This window comes from Natator depressus, chromosome 4 (assembly GCF_965152275.1).
Source record: "Natator depressus isolate rNatDep1 chromosome 4, rNatDep2.hap1, whole genome shotgun sequence".
Lineage (NCBI taxonomy): Eukaryota > Metazoa > Chordata > Testudines > Cheloniidae > Natator > Natator depressus.
In genome coordinates, this window is record NC_134237.1 from 80,509,639 (window position 1) to 80,532,142 (window position 22,504).

Genomic DNA, 22,504 nt, shown 5'->3' on the forward strand with positions numbered 1-22,504 from the left:
CTTGTACAACAATATTTGCATGCACAGCGCTTGGAGAGCTTTACTAGTCCTTGGAATTAGCTGCTGTTATTTTGGCCTTTCAATTTTTTGCTGATTGTCCCTTTAATTTGATCATGGACATGCATTATGTTTATCAGGTAATTGATCATTTACCCCTTGCCCTCATTACCCCTCAGGTCGATGCGGACCTTCTTCGCCTGTTTTTGTCCTTACAGTATTTCATCACCACTCGTAATTTCCCTTATTTTGTTGCTCATATTTGCAGTCATACCCCTCTGCCTGGGCTACTCATTGAAGGCAATGCGCGCGCCGATCGCGCGTTACGTGGTCAGGTAAATTCCCTTTTTTCTGACCCCATTGAAAGCCATTCCTTTTTTCATCAGTCTGCCTCTGTTTTGGCCCGGCAGTTTCATATTCCTGCTGATCATGCACGTTCTATTGTTTATTCCTGCCCCCACTGTGCCGCTGCTGCCCCTACCTTTTTTTATGCCGTTAACCCTAGAGGTACCGCAGCGAATCAGCTGTGGCAAATGGACGTCACTCACGTGCCACAATTCCACCCCTATTCGTTTTTACATGTTTTCATTGATACCTATTTGGGATTCCTTTGGGCGACCCCACAGCGTGGGGAAGCCACTCCCAAAGTTATTCACCATTTGCTAGCCTGTTTTGCTGTTATGGGTCACCCGAGCCAGATAAAAATGGATAATGCCCCAGCCTATTGCTCCACAGCACTTTTCATCTTTTGTGCCCAATGGGACATCCGTCTCAAACACGGGATCCCTTATAATTCCACAGGCCAAGCTATTGTTGAACGTGCAAATCGCATGCTAAAAATCTTGCTCGACAAACAATTAAAACAAGGGGAGCTGCGTCTCCGAATCTTAGGAGACATTCAGCAACAATTGCATATCCTTTTGTTTACTTTAAATAATTTAACGCTGAACGCAGATCAGCAGACCCCCGCGGATCGGCATTTTCACAAATGGAAGGACCGCGTGTCTATTACCATCAGCTGCCCGATCCGCAATGGTTGGGCCCAGTGCCTTTAATCACTTGGGGTCGGGGATATGCTGCTGTGTTTCTCCCTGCAGGACCGTTGTGGGCTCCGGCCTGGTGTGTGCGACCGGCACTGAAACAGCATGGCGTGGCACCAGGGCTGTCGAACCCCATACCGGATTTTCAGCTGACCTTGGAGGAGACCGCGGTGCCTCCCGGGTCGACAACGGCGGGACGGAAACAGAAGAGGCGTAGCGTCCCAAGCCAGCCCGTGACATGGGGAGCAGTAAAAGCATTGGTCGCCGCGGCTCAACGAAGACTGGCAGCAAACCAACAGCCAGAGACTCTTGAGACTTTGTTTGTGGCAATTCTCGCCCAAATTACTGCTAATTCTGTACTGATTGTATGCCTTTTGTGCCTGCTATTTCCTGGAGGGGTTGATTCGGGAGCGCTTTCTCCGTTACAGGCCCGAATGACATATAACCTATGGGAAAGATTGGCTTCAATAGCAAATGTTACCCACTTTTGTTTATTTGATTTTGTAGCAGCTGAAGAATTGTTAGGTACGTGCCTTATTCCAGTATGTCATCACCCTGAGGAAATTGGGAATGAGATGATGCTCGCCGCTTACTCGAACCTCTCTTCCCAGTACTCTAGCATGGCTAATCGGGGCCAGGCCAATCACACTTTACCTTTTTAAGCTTATTTTTTGCTGCTGCTGTGTACAATGTATTCCTTTTTGTTAAGGCTTTGTCGAGACCCGCCCTGGCAGGCTCCACGAGTTATGACCTTGTCTGTCCGGGAGTTAATTAGCTTGCAAATGCAAATTGATGGCTACCATGAGATGGCCGAGCACAAACAAACAAAAAAGGAGGGGATGTAGGATTCATAAAGGTTTATGCGCTTGGCAACATTCAGGGCACACCCGGAGTGTTGTGTAGGAGTAGTGCACACACAGCTCCTTTCAAGGGCATCAACCTTGGAATCTCGCCAAGATGATATGTATCGTGGGAAGCCTCTCAGGACTGGGCTCAAGGCCCGAGAGCAAGGAATGCGGTAGATAGAAATTGGTAAATAAGAATGTTAAACAAAGCCAGTGTATTCCTTTTATCTGTTGGAGAATGTAATGCGCGGGGGGAGAGAGAGAGAATAAAGGGGAAGGTGGAAAGCTGACGGGGAAAAGCCCGTTAGCAGAGACCAGCCTGCTTGCTTGCTAAAAGCTGTGTTCTGTCTTGTCATTGAACCGCCACAGATAGGATGCTGCTGGAACAGGGAACTAGTAGAGTTAGTGGAAGCAACTGAGTTGAGACAGAGCAGTCCACAGGGCTTAATAAAATTATTTGTTCAGCTTCACACTGTGAGAATAAAATACTATAACTCTACCTTTGTTTTTTGCTCAGTCCCTGTCCCAAAGAGATTACAGGCTTACAGTGTCTGTCTGTCTGTCTGTCTGTCTATCTTGTCTTGTACAGTGCTTGCTACATTGTCAGTGGTTAACAAATATTAATGTCTCCATTTTCTGAAACTATATAGAAACATTTTTAGGAATTCCAAGTTCATTTTCCTACTTACATAACGCTTTGAAATGTTTTCACCAGAAAAAGAAGGGCACAAGAGTTTTTATTCTACCATGACACTGGTATTAAGCATGCAGCTATACATTGGGATTAGATCTCAGTGTGATTCAAACAAATAAGACAACTCGTTTTTGAAGATCATACTCTATGCACTTAAGTCTTTTGAACCAGTTATAGAACAATGAGGGACTGAGGCACAAACTGAGGACTTCAAGGATACACTTTTCACATTTGCAGGTGAGAGACGCATAACACTTTGTCAGTCTGGAGCAATGTCTCTCAATGCTTAACCATAAACCCTCTTTTTCTGTCTCCCTCTGCTGCTCTCTGTTAGCCTGTAAACAGTTGGACATAAGTAACGTACTTTCTCTACAAAGGTCAGGTCTTCAGAAATTCTGAGTTCCCTATTAAAATGGATTAAACAGTTTTTCCCCTTAGATTTTTTGTCAGTATCCTATGGAGCAGCAGTATTTTTCAAAATATTCTACCAGACAAAGGCAGTAAGGAATGTAAAAAACACTACTACACCACATGGAATGCTTTGCTTGTTATATGCTATATATTTTTGAGGGGTTTAACTTTCTCTGAGGAGGTGTGTTTATAAAATGTCATTCAGTGAGTCATACCACATTTCTGCTTGCTCTTAAATTCTAGCAAATGAGCCTTGAAATGAAGTGTGAATAAAAGTTCAGACATAACAAGAAAACTTTGACATATTCTGGCTTACAGCAAAGCTGTTGTGCATCACTCTTGGACAACATGGGGCTGTCTCTTATTTACACTCAATCATACTTTTCCATATGTGGCATCACGTATATTCAGTACTTACTCTACACTCTCTCTCTCTCATTTGGCATCACTTAGGAAATATTGACTACCCCAGTCCCATGCCCACCTCCACTTTACTCTCCTTCACATGCACAAGACTAACTGTAGAATTTTGCAATGCTATACAGGATGTGTTCCCTCATGGTAGAACATTGCTAGTGCTCACAAAAAGTGCTCACAAAAAGCTCCAAAAACATGTCAGGTGGACTTAATCCAGTGAGAAGCCATTTCAAGATGGCACCTATGAGCTATGTATGAAGGAATTTGTGCATTTTATGGTTCAAAATCCTGTAGAACCTGCAAGTCTATCGAACTTTTAAAGTGATGTCGCTGCACTGCATATGCATGGGGTTTTTGTCTCTCTCAGACATTTACTTGTGACAACACCATAAAAAGAAAAGGAGGACTTGTGGCACCTTAGAGACTAACAAATTTATTTACTCCAAATTTGTTACTCTCTAAGGTGCCACAAGTCCTCCTTTTCTTTTTGCAGATACAGACTAACACGGCTGCTACTCTGAAAAATAACACCATAGGATCTGGTTGTAAAAGGCATAGGGTGAGATCCTAGCCCCACTGAAGTCAATGGGAGTTTTGTTACTGACTTTAATGGAGTCAAGATTTTACCAATAGATTGTTTTATAAGTATATTTTTAACATCAATTTCCCATAGCAATCCAAGTCAGCTTGCCTCCCAAAACATATCCTGGAGTGGGACTGATCTACACTATCCCTCACATTGGCTTTTGACTCAGTTCTACAGCAGTACCATATATACAGCTGGTGAAACTCACACAGCTTACGGAGTCCAACTACACACCCACAAACTGGGGGAGTGATAAATAATGAAGAGCACAGGTCATTGTAGAGAGTAATCTGGATTACCTGGTAAACTGGTTGCAAGCAAACATTATGCGTTTTAATATGGCTACATGTAAATGTATTTATCTAAGAACAATGTAAGCCATAATTACAGGAATGGGGGACTCTATCCAGGGAAACAGTAACTCTGAAATAGAATTGTGGATCATGGTGGATAATCAGCTGGAACAAAAGCTCCCAATGTGATACTGTGGCCAAAAGAGCTAATGAAATCCTTGCAGGCACAGACAGGGGAATGTTGAGCAGGACAGAGAGATTATTTGACCTCTGTACTTTGGTGTGAGAGCTCCTGGAATACTGTGTTCAGTTCTGGTGCCCACAGTTCAAGAAGGATTTTGATGAATTGGAGAGGTGTCATAGAAGAGCCACAAGAATGATTAAAAGACTAGAAAACATGTCTTATAGCTCTATCTATTTAGCTTAACAAAGAGATGGTTAAGGGGTGACTTGATTACAGTCTGTAAGTATATACATGTGGAACAAATATTTAGTAATGGGCTCTTAAATCTGACAGAGAAATCTGACAGGCATAACACAATGCAAGGGTTGGGGAGGATTCTCCATTACTGACAATTTTAAAATCAATATTGGATGTTTTTCTAAAAGATCTGCTCTAGGAATTATTGTGAGTAAGTTCTATGGCCTGTGTTATACAGGAGCTCAGACAAGATGATCAAGTGGTCCCTTCTGACTTTGGAATTAATTAATTTATTAGTCCACCAGTTCTCAAACAATCGGGTGGGTATCCCAAAAGCTATGTGGGTTGTTTTTTTTTTAAATAAAGAACTCTGGCTGTCAGTCCTGAGTGGCTGGGGCTCGTGCAGAAGGGCCATGCACACCTGGGAGGCGGGGAGCAAGAGGACAGCTGGAGTCCTGCCGCCCCAGGGCTCACAGCTGGAGTCCTGTCACCTGGAGGCAGCCTGGGCTCTCCTCCCACCTCACCCCTCCATTCCTCACTGAAAGGCAGCCTGGAGGTAGCGGGGCTCTAGCTGTCAGCCCCAGGGTGGCAGCAGTAGCGCAGAAGTAAGGGTGGCAATGGGACACTAAGTCCTCTGTGAAAAGTGATATTGACAAATGTCACTTTCACATTGCCTCCCTTACTTCTGTGGTGCTGCTGGCCACACTGGGGCTATGCTTGGGGGTGCATAAACACTACAGACACAAAGAAGAAGAGAATAAGTTAATCAAATCAAATAAGTTAGAGAATCACTGTATTAATCTAATAAAAATCTCATGAGGAGTAAGTATGTGACCATGCTCATTACACACTGAAGCAAGGAGAAGGCAGAAAAGGAAGAAGGTAGAATTATCAAACCAATATAAAAGAATACTGCTTTTTATGTTGATATTCTTTGTCAGCCCATCATGTATAACAACAATCCCAGAACAAATTCTAAAATTTCAGACATGCTGCAAAGTCCATCTTTTCTGACTGTGCTTAGCAGGTGAGTTATTATGGGTAATTGTGATTATATTTTGGACAAACATTATTATGGATCACTTGGGTACAGACTATCTAGTGTAAATATGTTTTTTAATTGTCTGAAGAGCACGCTGAGTTTAGGCGAGACTCTTCAATTTACCTAAATGAATACATATGATGCATCAGATATTTAACAGTGGGAGCAACTACGATATAACAGTGAGAAGAAAAATGTATAGGGGCATAATTCATATGGTCCACACTGACACATATTCCACTGTGTGAGGGTATTTTTGGATATAGATTATAAAATTGATAAAAGTTTTCAACACCTTCCTGTCTCTTACAGTTCTAAGGTTTAGCTATATCAGATGCTGGTAAAAGCTCTGGCTCAATTTCCTTTATTGACCCAGACTTGTTTCTTCATTTTTGGTGTCACCTAAACTGTACTTACTCACTTGGATAAAAATCACTAAGTCAGAGCCTGACACTGTTAGACGTATCAGCAATAAGGTATCAGCAGTAGCTGCAGCAGCGAAGTATTGGTGACTCAATGTACTAATTAATACCTATTACTTATTAAGAGCAAACACTTTCTAGCCTAACCCCATTCAGTCCAAGAGGCAAAGTTGAAGCCTAATGCTTCAATTTAAGAAAGCTAATATCCTTCCAACAATCCAGTCCATATTCACATAGCCACCACAATCGTAGGCATATAGGTTACCTAAAAAGAGCAGTGAGAGTGATGCATTCAAAGCCAAGCATCTAACATTGCCTGCAATTCCCTCATACCCACATGGATATGGCAGCAAAGAAAATCATATTTTTAGAACTTGTGTGGCAAATTACCAAATCCTGAAAAAAACAACAGTTTTGACCTGAATCATGGAACAGAAAAATGTTGGCATTCACACCTCACTTTTTTCATTACTGTGAAGACGCAGTGATTCTATGCTGAAAAAATGGTCATTCTGCCTTGCTGAAAAACTGCCTGTGTCCCAGGCATGAAGATGACCAATTACTGGGATGGGGAATTCTAAATCCTGTAGGTCTTACTATTTGATCATTAATTATTATTATTTGTTAAAGGACAATACTGTACTATGTATTATAAAAGACTTGTACTACACCTAGCTTGTTCTTGTAGACACTTCTGCATCTGTGATAGCTCACAGAGTTTGTTTCATAGCATTCCTGGAACAGTCCCTGCTGAGGATTATATTAAGCTTTAATTAAGTCTCTTAACGTAGACACATGAGAAAACCCTCGAAAACTAAAAAAACAACTTCTCTGGTGTACCTAGTCCTCATCTGAGTGGTGAATTACACTTTCCCCAGGATAGAGCAATGTGTTCTTCTCAAAGGTCCCCAAAATCTCAAATAGGCTGGTAGGGCAGTTTATGATATCTGTTAGATCACTACTTCTGCCCAAGAGAGCCCACAGGAGCCCATCAGTCGTACACCTCATGCACTGTTTTGGCTGGGTCTACTCAGGAGAAGCGTTTTCAAATGTTGCCATTTTAATGTCACAGAGCTGTATTCTGCACACAACTTTTCTTTTAAAATCTCCTGCAGCTAGTGTAGGTGTTTGGTGCTTCCAGAAGCATGATCTGGTTAAATACAAAGTTCTGAAAAAATGACCATGTCAAAAAGTAGTATTGTTGTGATGGATGAAAAGGACAGAGTTATCTGGGAGCTTCAAGTATGCAAGATATGGGGCCATTTTTAATCCCTGGAGCAACTCTGTTGACTTTAGTGGATTTACACCAGTGATGAATGTGGTCCATAATGTGCAAGGTTGATTTCCTTTGTTTCTTCTAGAAACCTCACAAGTTTATCTATACAGAGAATTCATCTTTTAACACAGATGGGTCTGAGCTGCATTATTGGGATCTGGACTATTCTTTAGTCAGTGATGTCTGGATCAAGGGTTTTAATTGAGGTGCATCTATAGTTTTTAATGGTTTCCACTGTGAATGTTGAAATGGGTTTCACTAGTGGATAGCAGGTATAAACAATGATACGCTGAAATATATCTAATTCAACCAGCATAAGCCATAATAATCTGTTTTAACAATATTTGGGGTGGGGTTTGGTTGGAGGAGATATTTAGCCATAAAATCAATAACATTCCACCTGCAGGTTTTTCACCCATGAACCAGTAATAAGTGCACTCTGTAATAAGTACACCCTCTGTCTAATCATAATGATATATAACGAAATTGCATGGAGTACATTCCCTTGTTATCCTTTATTTATTGGAAATCTACTCTCATATACGTTGTACATCGTGTACTGTAGATAGTTATGTCAAGTTATTCTGACTGATTTAAAGTCCAATGAAAATACCGTATGTTTGGTATTGGGGAAGATCTCTTCTTGTCTCTAATAAACCATGTTCTGCCAAAATGAAGAAGAGGTTTAGAGGATTACTAGAACTCTCTGAAATGTTTTATGCCCTTGTTTTTTAAACAAAAAAAGAAGAATCTCCTTTCTGGGTTTTGTAGCACATGACATGGATTCATGTGTGCCAGACAGCCTAAAACTGGGTTCACTAGACCAGGTACTTAAAAAAAAAAGTCCAAACTCTCAGATCTACAAAAGTAATCTCATTATTATATTTTTAGCATCCAAAAATGTGCTTACATCTGTGATATCCTGGCTCTTGCCATTTGAAACTCCCATGCATGCTAATTGGAGCTGGGATCCATGTGGGTTTGAGAGAATTTCACCCTCAATAAACAAAGAGCAATTTGGAAAATGCGCAACTTAGAATACGTAGGACCATGTCATGTCTCGTCCTGCACAGAGGAGGCAGATGGCACAAATAATCTTTCCCTTCCCACCCATCTCTTGTGCAGAGGGCAGCTGTAATTTGGTTGCCAGGAGCTGGTGAGTACAGAAAATCAGCATTGCTGGAAGGCCTAGCTGGTCCCAGAGGAGGATGACTTGGTGGAGTGGTGTCATACCAGAACATTGGCAGAGCTGCACTTATAGGAATCCTAGTGACATCTTTTCAAAGATGCACCAGGAGCCAGTTCCCAGCACTTCCTTCCAGCACTAGTGGCAGCATACTACCTTTCAAAAGGAGGATCCCAGCAAGCAGTACCACTTAGGAGATGCACCTCTAATATAATTATTAATTACATTTATTATGGGAGTGCCTAAGGGCCAATCAAGAGTGGAGCCCCACTGTGCTAGGCACTGTACAAACACAGAGAAGTACATGGGCCTCCAACTCACAGCACACCTTTCCTATTGTGCATAATTTTACCATCTGTATAATACGTTGCACCAGAAAATTTACTTTCAATATGTAACTTAAACCCACCTCCCAACTTAACTGGATCCGACCTTTTCGCAATACCCTTTTGAAATATATTAAAAATTGTTCATTTCTACTTTGAATAGTGCAACAGGTAGTTTTACCCAGAAAACACAAGCTGTAATCATGGTAATGTGAGTATACTAACTAGAAAAGTGTTAAGTGATTCAGGAAAGATCTAAAATAAAAGATGGAAAAGTTTAATATACCACATTGCATTCTGTGGACTGTGCAGAAGAAGGAGCTGTAGACTTTTGTCCCACATCTTTTGGAGACATCTGTGGATTTTCTGGAAAAAGCCTAGGTGGATGTTCTTGGATTTCAGGCTCTGCTTTATTGTCAGGAAGGGGAGCTATCTGAATGGAAAGAGATGCTGTGTGTATCTCAGGCACAGGGTTACAGGTAGGTGAGACAGGCCTTTGTGGAAATGTTGGCACTTCATTAGACTTGGGCTGCTGCTGTGTATTACGAGGAACATTACTCAGTGAGTCTTGTGTCCGGGTTAGTTTCAAGGTAGAAACTCTGCGTTTTTGAGATGCTTGTCTGTGGCCCTGATGAAGAGTAGCTCTAATGCCAGCTACTGCTTTTGTGCTTGTGTTGGAGACTGAGGGCAGTGGTTTAGTGATTCTTTGTGCATAGGACACACTTGTGTTAGATTTTTTAGAATACATTGTCCTCTGGATAGCCTCCTTGTTAGTATAGTAGACAGTATCTGAGGGGAGTTTTTTAGTTGGCTTGGTCATTATTGACTGAAAAGTAATTTCATCCTTCATGTGATTAGTTATTCCAGATCTACGAAAACTTTCTTTTCTAGGGGGTGGCAGGGGTGCCTTATTTGCCAAAAGCATCCACACACAACAAAATAACATTGAAGAAGAAACAGAGAGAAAGTAAATGTTAGCAGGAGAAATAACTTGAGTTAGACTCCTAACTTTAAACAGAAGAACAAGGGCCTGATCCAAACTCCATTCAATACAATGGAAAGACTCTGGATCAGGTACTGCATTGCACCTGATGATAATATTATATTCTGATGTCTAGGAAATCACAGATTCCATTTGTTAATGAAAAGAGTGAATTGTGATCCAAACTGAGTCCGTAATATCAAATATATTCTATTTTGCACCAACACTATGGTTTGAGAATTATCACCAAATTTTACAGAGACTTAAATAGTTCATAAAATGTACTCAACATACCATTTTAGCTGACAAGCTACTATTTATGAGTAACATACATACATATTACACACACACACACACACACACACACACTTACACTTTTAAAACTTTTGGATTAAAATAGTAATGCAAATACTATTATAAGTATGTTTCTGAATTAAGGCATATTGTTTCATGGCATTTTCTATAATTGTTATATAGTTTAGCAAAGTTAGCTGAAGAACAGTACTTCTGGTTATTCTTAAATTAATCTAATTCAACTTTATAATCAATTATTGTTTATTCCATAAAGAATGTATTTCTCTGAAGTGTAAAATATTAATCAATACCCTTCGAAGTCCGAATACAATAATATAAGGTTTTTGATTGAACCTGGCCTATTTTTATTTGCTTACAGCCTTGCTCTTTGAAAGTAGTTTTTGTGTTACTGAATCAGCAGACTTGTGTCATGTATAGTGTATGTTTATGTGTACAGCAGAAACAGATAATACAACACGTAATAACAGGTGCAGGTGCTACCAAGAACACATCTGGATAATTCACTCTAGGGCATCACACCTGCATGTAATGCACTCATAAGCTAACACTTATACTTAATACGAAAGGATGAAACTGTGTGTGTGAAGGTTTACCTGAGTTGGTGACCTCTTTTCTTGTAGATTTGGCCGGACACTTCTAAAGCCTTTTGCTGCAAGAGATGAACTACTAGCATCACCATTCAATGTCTCTCTACTTCCATCATTGTAAGATGTCCAAGCTTTTGTGAGGAAAAAAATCAAAACACATTTTTGGTAAACAGTCCCTATGTATCCATGTTACCATAATAAATCTACCTATTGAACAAACTGTTGAAATGACAACTTTCTAGTCAGTAGCTAGAATTCCTACTATTGACAATCTATACATCAAAAGGACAGTTAAATGGATAAGCCTGAAGCTACAACTTCTCAAGCTGTGATTTTGTCAGCTAGATCAGCCTAGATCAATATTGTTATTATTTTACTTATATTCTGATAGCTCCCACAAATATTCATGGATTCATAGACACATAGATTTTAAGGGACCATTGTGACCATCTAGTCTGATCTCCTGCATAACTCAGGCTATAGGACTTTCATTCATTCTTGCTTCAAGTCCAATAGCTTTGGTTGAACTAGAATACCTTTTTAGAAAAGCATCTCATTTATATTTAAAGAGTTCCAGTGATGGTCAATTGTTCCAATAATCTGAATCTGTCTTCCAACTTCCAGTCATTGGATCCTGTTGTTATACCTTTGTCTTTTTAGACTGAAGAACCCTCTATTCTCAGAGTTCTGTTCCTCATAGTCTAGTTATTGTCCAAATATAAATGAAGACACATTCCTGACCTGAATATCTTATAGCCTGGAAGATAAGATGAGGGTGGGGAAAAGGAATACAATATGCAAGCAGGGTTCTCAGGGTAATGATTGGGATATGTATTCTCTGTATTTGCATGGGAGACTTCAAAAGAAATCTTCAGTGCCATTGGAATGCATGATGGCGAATCAGTAGGTTGTATCCTTCTATCTAAGTCAGTTTTTAGCCAATACTACTGTATTACATACTGTGCTGCTGGAAATGCTATCTTTTGCATGAGACATAAACTTGAGGTTTTAATCACTTGTAATTATTAAAGATTCAGTGGCACTTTCTTTAAGAGTAGGTGTTAGACTCAGTATTCTAGCTAAATTCCTCCCTGTATTCCTCCCCTATAATTTCAGTTTGATAAGACATTTATCACTTTCTGTCCTGATCTGTTGTGATGCATTGTTAAAACATTGCTGCATTTCAGTCTAGAGGTGGCCGCACTTACTGAACTTACTAGTAAGTATTCTGTATTACGCATCCCATAGAAACAGGAACAAAACAGATTGTATGGCATGTATGATATCTAACTAACTGTTGGACAAAATTGTCCTGGAAGCCCTGACGTCACTTTGGACTGGTGGTTGTCTGCTGGAGGATCTCAGTCACAGGTTTCACCTGAGATAGTTTGCAAAAATCAGTAAAGTTTGTAAGGTCCACTGGGATCCATTTGGATGCATAATGCTATATAAATGGAAGATTGCTATAATTCATACATGTACAATACCAGTAGACTTATGCATAAAAAAATCATGTTTTATTTACCTGAATCTGGAGACTGAGAATCAGATCCTAAAAAAGAAATAGCCAAGTTAGTGTGTGCAGGAAATTAAAATACTGTAGGCAATTCTGTCAGCGTTTCTGGTGATGGAACAGTATGCTGCTTGTGACACTGGACCTGGTTCTACATTCCTTGCACACTCAGACCTCATATTGATTTTGGGGAGATTTTAAGATATGCAAGGATTGTAGGACTAGGCTCACAGTATACTTTGATAAGAACATATATTTTTTAAAAAAGACAGCAACTTTGATCAAATTGTGGTAGGTTGGGTGATGTTTTGATGGATGTGGCTGTTATTGTTCTGTGTATATGGTGCCAAATTCTGTACCCATTTATACCCACGCTGGCCCAGCGATGTCACTAGGAGTGCGCAGTGTAACTTGGTCAGAATTTGATCCACATTGTCTTACCAAATTAAGTCATTTTCTTAATAATCAAAACCACCGATCCTAACAATATTGAATCATTCTGAGTACTGGGCTAATTAAATAAAGGAATCTGAGAGAATCTAATGGAAACTCAAGGATAATAGCGATGGTGCTTTTTAAAGTCTGCAGCAGCTGCTGCTACCAAGAGAATTTAGCCATGAGGTCACACACTCAGTGAGCCTCCACCACAGTTAAACTAACCTTGTCATAGAGAAATTGATTTTAAGCTCTCTTTCTCTCTATCATCATTCTTCTTTTTTCCTCACAACTTTAATTGCCTATGGTTCAGTATACAAGAATATTTTCAAAATGCATCACCACTGAGTCTTCTTTGTGTTGAATTAAAGATAATTTCGTCAACCATTTTAAAGGAGTTGATGTAATTCTATGTGTAGAAATTAATCTAATTTAAGGAAGCTCAACAGTAATTGTCAGTCTCAGAAGAGCATGTTTACACTATACAGAAAAAACTATGTTTCTAATAAATTTTCTCTGATGTTGCACAGTTGGAAAAGATCTATATAATAGGTACTAACTGTTTTATTGAAATTACATACTCACAACTTGCCCTCTGTTACCTATATATACACCTCGGAATATTGCACTGTAAATGCCCAATGTTTATTGCTCAGTAAAATTACATTTTATCAAGGATTATATTGTGCTGCGACAATTACTACATTGTGGTTATTTAAATCACTGCTACATCAGACAAGGAACAAAATAAACAATATTGTTGCCTGGTTTTTCAGTAAACTCTATAATTTATTGTCTTCTTAAATCTAGATACCAGGAGAAATGACACTACTTTGAGAGGGTATGGAGAGGCTTCATTCAAAAACAAGGGGGCCATACATGGGTGATGTGAGATTTTTGGATGGTGCCAGAATGTGGGAATCTGCAGGATGTCTCTAGAGTGTTTGGCAAAGAAAAAGACAGAAATTCTGTCCATGTAAACAGTATATTGGCATGGGGTATGTTTGGGTGTGTGATTATTAGATGATCTAAAGGTGGACTAATTTGGAAAAAGTTATGCACATGTATGGAATTCTTTTTCCTTTGGCAAAAATTCATACGGATTCTTCATGTGCAACAATCCAATCCACTAGGTTAATAATCCACTAACCAAAATTATCTAAATAAGAATTGGCACTGTGGACCATCACTACCTTTATGGACTATTAAATACAGTAAACAAGACCTTTTAAAAATCTCAGTTTGCAGGCTTACATGATAAACCATACTGACTTTGCAAGAGGTGTTTTGGAATATCAGGCCAATAATATGCATTTTATGAAGTCTATAATGGTTACACACAAAATAACCTCCTAAAAGCCAAATTCTACTACCCTTATTCACACTGAGTACCATCTTATTTTAAAGTAGTCCCACTCATTTCAACTAGAGTCTTGTCCTTGTGGATTAGATGCTCACATCTAGACTTCTTGTGAAATTTACAAAAATAAACTTTTCCTATTTCGTATTTATTTTTTGAGCTAGTCCACAATTTAGAACATCTATAAACATAACATTAAAAATACCAAAAGCTGTTTGTGCATCTGAATTGTAGAAATGTTCTAAAATGACTGTTCTTTGTCTTTTGTGCATTTTAAACACTCCAGAAAAGCTGGCAGGCTGACAGTTAGCATAGCAAGTTTCAGCCAGGAGTGAAATTTTATCTCTAAATAGAGAGGTTTACACTTTCTGACAGCCCTTTATCCAGAGCTGTGCAGATGGAGACGCTTCAACTGCATGTGCTAATATGCATTCAGGATGAGATATATTGTAATTGCTATAGTAGTATCATTTTGGTGACAAAGTGTGGAAGCTACTTCCTTTGGAAATCTGTTGAAAACATCAGTATATCTTATGATAAACTCCTAGGTGTTGTGAGAAATTTTGCACTCATTCCGTGAAGAATGTTTACAGTTCTACCCTCAAGGTTTTTGAGGATTTTTTCTAGTTGAATGACCACAAGGATACAATGAAACACTGGAGTAAATAAAATGGTGGTCTGGCTGAAGGTTCATTTTAGACCTCTCATTCTCTCACTCTTCTGCCTTCTTTGTGTATTACACTTGTTTGGCACAGCCAGTGAATGCCAAATTGGTGTAAGGTAATCACATAGGTTTTCTGCCCTATTTACACATAGCATGTAATTTATACTATGATTTAAGTCACCTTGAATACGGCCAACAGATATGCATTCAAGTTTTACTTCCTTAAACTAGCTGTCAGTATAGTCCTCTAATTAAGAAATAGTTTTGCCTCTATTGCATATTTGCCTCTATTGCATTTTTATTCTGTTTTTAAATTTCTAGAAATATTTTCTTGAAAATAGGATTTTTGTTTTATAAAAGTTAATTTGGCTCCTATTGCTTATTTCACAACTGAAATTATAATCTTCCATTTGTGATAGCACAATAGTCTCAAACTGGCTGAAACATCAGGAGCAGAGAATTATAACTTTAACAGAACTTTAGAGTAGCAGCCATGTTAGTCTGTATCCACAAAAAGAAAAGGAGTACTTGTGGCACTTTAGAGACTAACAAATTTATCTGAGCATAAGCTTTCGTGAGCTACAGCTCACTTCATCGGATGCATTCAGTGGAAAATACAGTGGGGAGATTTATATACACAGAGAACATGAAACAATGGGTGTTACCATACACACTGTAATGAGAGTGATCAGGTAAGGTGAGCTATTACCAGCAGGAGAGCAGGGGAGGGCGAAAACCTCTGTGTAGTGATAATCAAGAAGTCACTGAGATTTTAAGAAACAAACCCCAGTTTTCATGTAAGTTCTCCTATTAACAAAATAGGGACTAAGAGGCGGCTGGTGCGAAAAAAGGGAAAATACCCAAAATACTTATCACAGAGGTAAGATTAACATTTTTTTTTTTTATTAAAATAGCTTTTCAAAATTTCCCAGGAGGTTTCACCTATCCTTCAATGTCCACTACATACAGCCAGAGGAAAAGTAAGATTACATCTTCAGAAACAAAATATGTTCAGAGATTTCGGCATCATAAAACTATATAAATCAGACCATGCCAGTGGAGTAGCCATTTTCATTACCCTCCTGGCAGACTAATTCTACAGAAACATATAATGTTACACAAAGCCATTCAAGGGTGGTATCCCACTGGTTAGTTATACCTGCAGCCAACAGGTTTGGAGAACTTTGGACTCTCTTCACAGCTGTTAATGTGACAGACATTGCAGCACGTTTGCGAGCACAGCCACCGCTATCTGGAAGCACAAAACGATATAGACACAGGCCCAAGACAAAGGAAGCAAGCACATGCAACATATTACATGGTGTGAGATATGCCAAACGTACATCAAAAAACACGTGCAGGTAGGAATTGCTGCTGCTAGTTGTTTGTTTATAAAACCCACAGATTAGCAGACTACACTGTAGGTTTCAGGAGCTCAGGGTATCTAATATGGTAAGTATTCAGTACTTAATACATTGTGACAATGTGTGCATTCTGGTGCCAGAAGGGCTGCTCATGAGGAACTAAGGCTTCGAGTTGGTCAGGGAGGCCATGGATTCTGTGATTTTATGTGATCTCCATGACTTTAGCCCCATGCGAGGGGCTCAGGCTTCCGTGATATATTGTTTATTGCCCACATCCTGCCCATGACTTTTACTAAAAATTGACAAAATCTTAACCTTCTGTATAGCTAATAATGCACAGTAAATAGTTAATCAAGATGAAGGATTAAAAGCTGCATAATACTTGTGAATAATCAGCACTGTAAAGCCATTTTATTGTACACACAAGAAAGGCATATTCACAAGACAGGCTTATGTTTTATTACATGATAGTGTTTTTATAGTGTACTTTGGATCTATATAGAATATTTTAAACACAAGTGACAAAAATTGCTAATTTTTTCCTTGGTATGGAAGAGTAGGGAAACTATATCCCTGTTCTTCTTGTTAAAGACTCCTCATTCTGGCAGCTCTACTTAATGGAAGATTGATGTTCTTGCCTCTGGAGCCCAGCAATGTCCTCAGAGAATAAGTGGAGATTAACGCAACGTGCTCTCTCCCTACTATGACTGACACAAAATAAAAGTTTGGGAGAGATCTAAGATCATTATGAAGAAATCAGAACGCACAATTGTCTCCCTCCTCAGCACTTGGGGAGTTAGGGGAAAATCATCTCAGATAATCCTTTTCTTCTCCATTTATTCCCCTCTTCTTTCTCTCCTACTGACTGAGGGCTGGAAACTGTATGGCGATTCTGTGCCCATTGGCACTGTATCATTGTTACTGGCAGCAGTTAGCATGTCATAGGGTTGGACCTTTCATTATGGGGCTATCACTGTTCTCTATCATATCTGCAAAAAGAGTTCAGAAAATATGCTTGAGTACTTCTATTTAGAATCAGCTTTTTCTCTGCTGTTTGCTAGTATTAAAATTCTTTACCTTATTATTCATTCTGGCTGAAATTTTCAAAGGAGCTAAAGTCAATGAGATTTAAAATCATTGGGAGTTGCGTGCCTTAAAGACCCTTTGAAAATCCCACCCTACAATTTTCAAAAAAGCTCTGTGATAGACAGTAATGTTTAAACATAAACGATATGTATCTATCTGAGATTATTATATACATCAGGTGTGAGCTGAACCACAGGGGCACCTTTAACTTAGGTCCAAGGCTAATGCTCCAGGTATTTGTAAACTGGCTCAGACATTCCAATGAAAATATCAGAGTGTATTGACACTGGATCTTGTGGCATGTGTGTTAAACTGTTGCTGATGCTGACAAATATCTGAGTTGCTGTCCTCAGGTTTAAGTATATCTAAAGTCACCTCCAGTTCTGAGACATGAGGCAAAAGGTCAAGAGATTTCAGCCATCTAATAAGTGCAACAATCCTAAGCAATGCATTGCTTGGAATTAATAATTTGTATTATGCATCTGAAACAAAGTGAAATGGCCATCACACCTGCACATTTGCTGAAATTACTGCCATAAATATGACATCAGAGAGATAAAAAGAAAAGGAGTATTTGTGGCACCTTAGAGACTAACAAATTCTATAACGTTTCCCATTCTTGTCCTTTTCTCCCCGACTAACATGAGATGACAGATCTCATTGTAACTGCTGATCATAGAATTCAAAGAGTAATACAGTAAGTCCTTATTATTTAAGTGTATCTTCATTACCATACTATATTCATATATATTTTTCTCTAATATGAAAGTATTGCAAGATGTTGACAGGATACTCTATTTGATTAGTAAATGCCAAGAGTCTGGTATTTGATTTTGTTGTGTTGTCACATCGTCTAATCAAATGGAATACAAGCTTTATTGTATTTTTCTAGAAATGTTTTAATTTAGTTTCAGAGCAGGAAAAGGGGAACAGGGATGTAGACTGCCACTCGGGGAAAGACACAATGCTGCTGACACTGCACGAGAATGAGGCAGGTTGGACCACTGCATCTACAAGCCAAAGTCAACTCAGCAAATAATTACAATACGTCATTCTGAACAAATATTTCACTATTATAATTTCAAGAAATACTATCCCAAATACATTCCTTGTATAACTTACACTCATAGACTTTAAGGCCAGAATGGACCATCATGATCATCAAGTCCAACCTCCTGCATATCCTCACTAGATTAGCCAGCCTGCTTGGGAAGGTGCTCTTCCCTCTCTTTGTTAGGTGGAACCCGGCTCTGCCTAGCACTCCTCCTTCTTGGAACACCATCCCATGGTCAAAGAATCCAAAGCCTTCTCTCCGACACCACCTGTGTAGCCATTCGTTGATGTCCACGATTTGATGTAGACGAACACGTACACGATTTCACATACACGATTGGTGCAGTCAACTTAGATTTACAATAAATGGCAAGAGGACAAAGTGGTTGTATCTTGGAAAAGTGTTGAAATGCAGCAGCAGTGAAGTTGTAGAACAAGTAAAATCTTATGAGTATCTAGGAAGCTTGATCAGTGCTGACAGCTCCATCAAGGATGAGGTTAAATGGAGATGTGCTTTAGCTACAAGTACTGTACAGGAATTGATGAAATTATGGACTGATAAAATCCTTTGTTTGATACCAAAGTGAAAATTTATCAAACCAGTGTACTAACCGTATTATTGTATGGACTGAAACAGACATCAGAAGGTTGGAGGTGGTAGAGATGAGAGTTTTTCGAAAGATGGCAGGTAAAATGTGAAATGATTTGAAGACAAATGAAGAAGTTAGAAGCAGAGTAGGATGTGAAATCACAGCACAGGATTGGCTGCAGTGAAAAAGATTACAATGGTGGGGACACTGTAGAAAACAAACAGATGATAGGATGCCAAAGAAAATAATGAAAATTCAACAAAGGTCAGTCAGACCTAGAGGCCGACCACTGACTGAATGGTGGGACTCTGTACACAAAAAGACATGGTCTGGCTGGGCTTAAAGGAGGAACAAGCCATGGACAGGAATGAACGGTGATACTGTACTGCTCCCCAAATCTGTAAAGATGCTTTGGGATGAGAAGAAGTAGTCTCTTTGTAGTTAACTCACAAACAGTAAGATGGTCTTAATTCATTGATTGATTATCCATGTCTGCTGTAACCCCCATACTACTTAACTGCTATGTTGAGGGGCAAATAAGGATATCTGATACATATATACACCTATTTAAAATGTTTATATGTGTATCAAATTATACCCACATGTATTTTGTTTATATATAAAATTTCCATCTCCTCAATCCTTCACGTCTCTTGTTTTCTTATAAATCTGTTAGGTGTAGCAATCATGTCTTCTCATGTGTTTCTACAATGCCTACATAATGGGGCCCTGATTCTGATTAGGCTTCTAGACACTAACACAGCATAAACATTAGTAATTCATAACTGAATAACCAGTTCGCTGAATAGCATGCTTAGCTTTGATCAGGAGCTATATTTTGATGAGATGCTATCATAGACTCTTGCAAGCCCTCTGAACATGCCACTCCCATTGAAAGAGGAGCAGACGAATAACCAGCTTCAATAGGTATTACAACTTTGGGGAAGGGGGCAAGGAGAATGAAAGATAGCTGGCGGCTATCTCCCTTGTCTAGATCTGTGCAAGGATGGCCCTCACTTTCCTCTGGGAACACTAGGACCCATGTTGCATCCCCCTTTCCTGAGTCATACGGGCTGTGGGAAGAAAGAAATTCTAGGCAGAAGCCAGCCACTGAGGGCCAGAGAAACAATGGCTGGCAGGAGCAGACACAGAAGCAGTGGCAGCAGGTTCTGTAGAAGGAACTGTTGGATATTGATGATATTATCAGACTGTTTTCAACAGTTTTTGCTCTGGACATTGACTGTTCCAGCCCCTCACCCACAGTCTCTTCATCTCAGTCTTACTGTACCTGCCCTGAGTGCTCCCCTCCTTCCTTCCTTCCCTCCCTCCCTCTTCTCCCCTTCTTAAACCTCCCTCCTTTCCTTTGCTTTTCTGTTTAGCTAATCCTCCCTTACTAATCCTCTACCCAAAGAATTAAAAAGAAAAGAAACCCAAGTCCCACCAACCTTCTCTCCCCAAAATAGTGGCCCTAACATGACATTTGCCAGCCATCACTCTGTTTACTCTACTAGTATGTTGCATCCCTTTCCCCTCCCCTTGGTTTTTCTTGTCTATTTAGATCTTGAGCTTTTTGGGGCAGACACTGTCTATTACTCTGTACAGTGCCTAGTGAAATAATTATTATTAAGTTCTGTAGAAGAGGGCTGACTTAGAGGATCAAGGTAATATAATTTCCTTCATTTAACCAAAAGTGACTTTATGACCGAGTCAGAGACTCTACAGGGACCAAGTATTTCTGTTCTTGTCTCCCAGACAAATTGGATAAATTGCTAGGAGGTACATCATGGGATGACTTGCATTAATAAAGTTAATGCACCTATGTTTTGCAGCCTTCCAGAATTGTGTACTCTCTTTCCTTGGCTGCTTTTTATGTGCTTCATTTGCTAGCAGCTGACTTGTTCAATCATTTTAAAATTAGATGCATTTACCACACATATTATCTCTGTAAAACTCCTGACTAAAATATTTATGGGAGGACACCAAGGATTTGTTTTTGCAAATTAACTTAGACCATTCATTATCCATCTGTGCCAAAAGACAATATCAACATTTGCATACTGCTATGAAATACGTGATATGTACGTTTATTCACTCTGTAAATCCACAGCGGTTCAGCCTTTGCTTTCTTAGGGTAAGACTTCACCCCAAGCTGAAAGAAATCTTTCCTGAACGCCCATGTCAGGCCTTCAAACAATCCCTCAACTTCTCCACGCTCATCGTTAGAAGCAAGCTCCCCTTAGAGCAGGGCACACCAACTCAAAGCATCAGCAGACCCTGTCGGAACAACAGATCCAAAACCTGCAGACATATTTCCATTGCTACAATGATCAGCACGCCCCACAACTAGAGTTACTAACTTTCTAATTGCAGAAAACTGAACACCTTTGCCCTGCTCCCTGCCCAACCCCTTCCCTGAGGCCCCGTCCCCGCTCACATCATCCTCCCTCCCTCCATCGCTCACTCACCCCACCCTCACTCACTAGCTCATTTTCACCGGGTTGGTACAGCGGGTTGGGGTGCGGGAGGGGGTGAGGGCTTCAGCTTGAGGTGGGGCCGAGGATGAGGGGTATGGGGTGCAGGAGGGGACTCCAGGCTGGGGGGTTGGGCTGAGGGGTTCAAAATGTGGGAGGGACTCTGGGCTGAGGCAGGGGGTTGGGGAACAGGAGGGGGTGGGGGCTCCAGTAGGGAGTTTGGGTGCAAGAGGGGGTGAGGGCTCTAGTAGGGAGTTTGGGTGCAAGAGGGGGTGAGGAGTGCAGGCTCTGGGCAGCACTTACCACCTCAGGCAGCTCCTGGAAGCGGCGACCTGTCCCTCTGGCTCCTAGGTGAATGGGCGGCCAGGGAGGCTCTCCGCACTGCCCCTTCCCACAGGCGCTGCCCCGCAGGTCCCATTGGCTGGAGAGACATGTCGCTGCTTCCGGGAGCCACGCAGAGCTGGGCAGGGAAGCCTGTCAGCCCCGCTGCGCCGCAAATGGACTTTTAACAGCCTGGTCAGTGGTGCTAACCGGAGGCACCAGGGTCCCTTTTCAACCAGGTGTTCCAGTTGAAAACCTGGCAACCCTACCTACAACACACGTTTCAACATCCATGGGTCCTACACATACCTATCACAACATGCGGTGTACCTCATCCAGTGCACTACATGCCCCAATAACAACTATGTGGGTGAAACCAGACAATCACTATGCTCTTGAATGAGCTCACATAGAAAATGATAAAAGACCAAAACACCCTATTGCCTGTTAGTGAACACTTTTCACAAAGCGATTACTCTATATCTGACTTCTCAGTCCTCATCCTCAAAGGAAATCTTCACAACGCTTTCAAAGGATAAGCCTGGGAGCTTAAAATCATTACTCTGCTAAGCAACAAAAGTCATGGACTGAAAAGAGACACTGAATTTATGGCTTATTACAACAATCTGTGACACACTATCCCCCTCTTTTTGTCCTATGACTGGAGAGGTGTTAATGGGCCACTCTCCTTTGAATGGCCCCTTAAAATGTGTGCTAATTACTTATGCTAAACAACCTGTTCCATCTTGCATTTTGCTGCGACACTGGGAGTTCCTTTTGCAGACCTGAAGAACAATTCTGTGTGGT

The 22,504-nt window shown here is 40.3% G+C and overlaps 1 protein-coding gene across 13 annotated transcripts in view; it reads right to left on the bottom strand.

The window, feature by feature from the left end:
• The window catches only part of SORBS2 (sorbin and SH3 domain containing 2), a 279,268-nt gene that overhangs the window by 113,043 nt on the left and 143,721 nt on the right, over positions 1-22,504 (bottom strand). For 6 of the 13 annotated variants that reach the window (XM_074951279.1, XM_074951278.1, XM_074951276.1 and 3 more), the window contains 3 exons: positions 15,972-16,064; positions 12,366-12,392; positions 10,847-10,971 (listed from right to left, as the gene is read on the bottom strand). The exons of 2 other annotated variants lie outside the window; for them this stretch is intronic. In XM_074951279.1, coding sequence (XP_074807380.1) covers positions 10,847-10,971; positions 12,366-12,392; positions 15,972-16,064 — 245 coding nt within the window. Of the gene's footprint in view, positions 1-9,242; positions 9,864-10,846; positions 10,972-12,365; positions 12,393-15,971; positions 16,065-22,504 lie in introns of those variants that run through there. 5 more of the 13 variants (XM_074951273.1, XM_074951271.1, XM_074951274.1 and 2 more) reach the window with 2 other exon arrangements.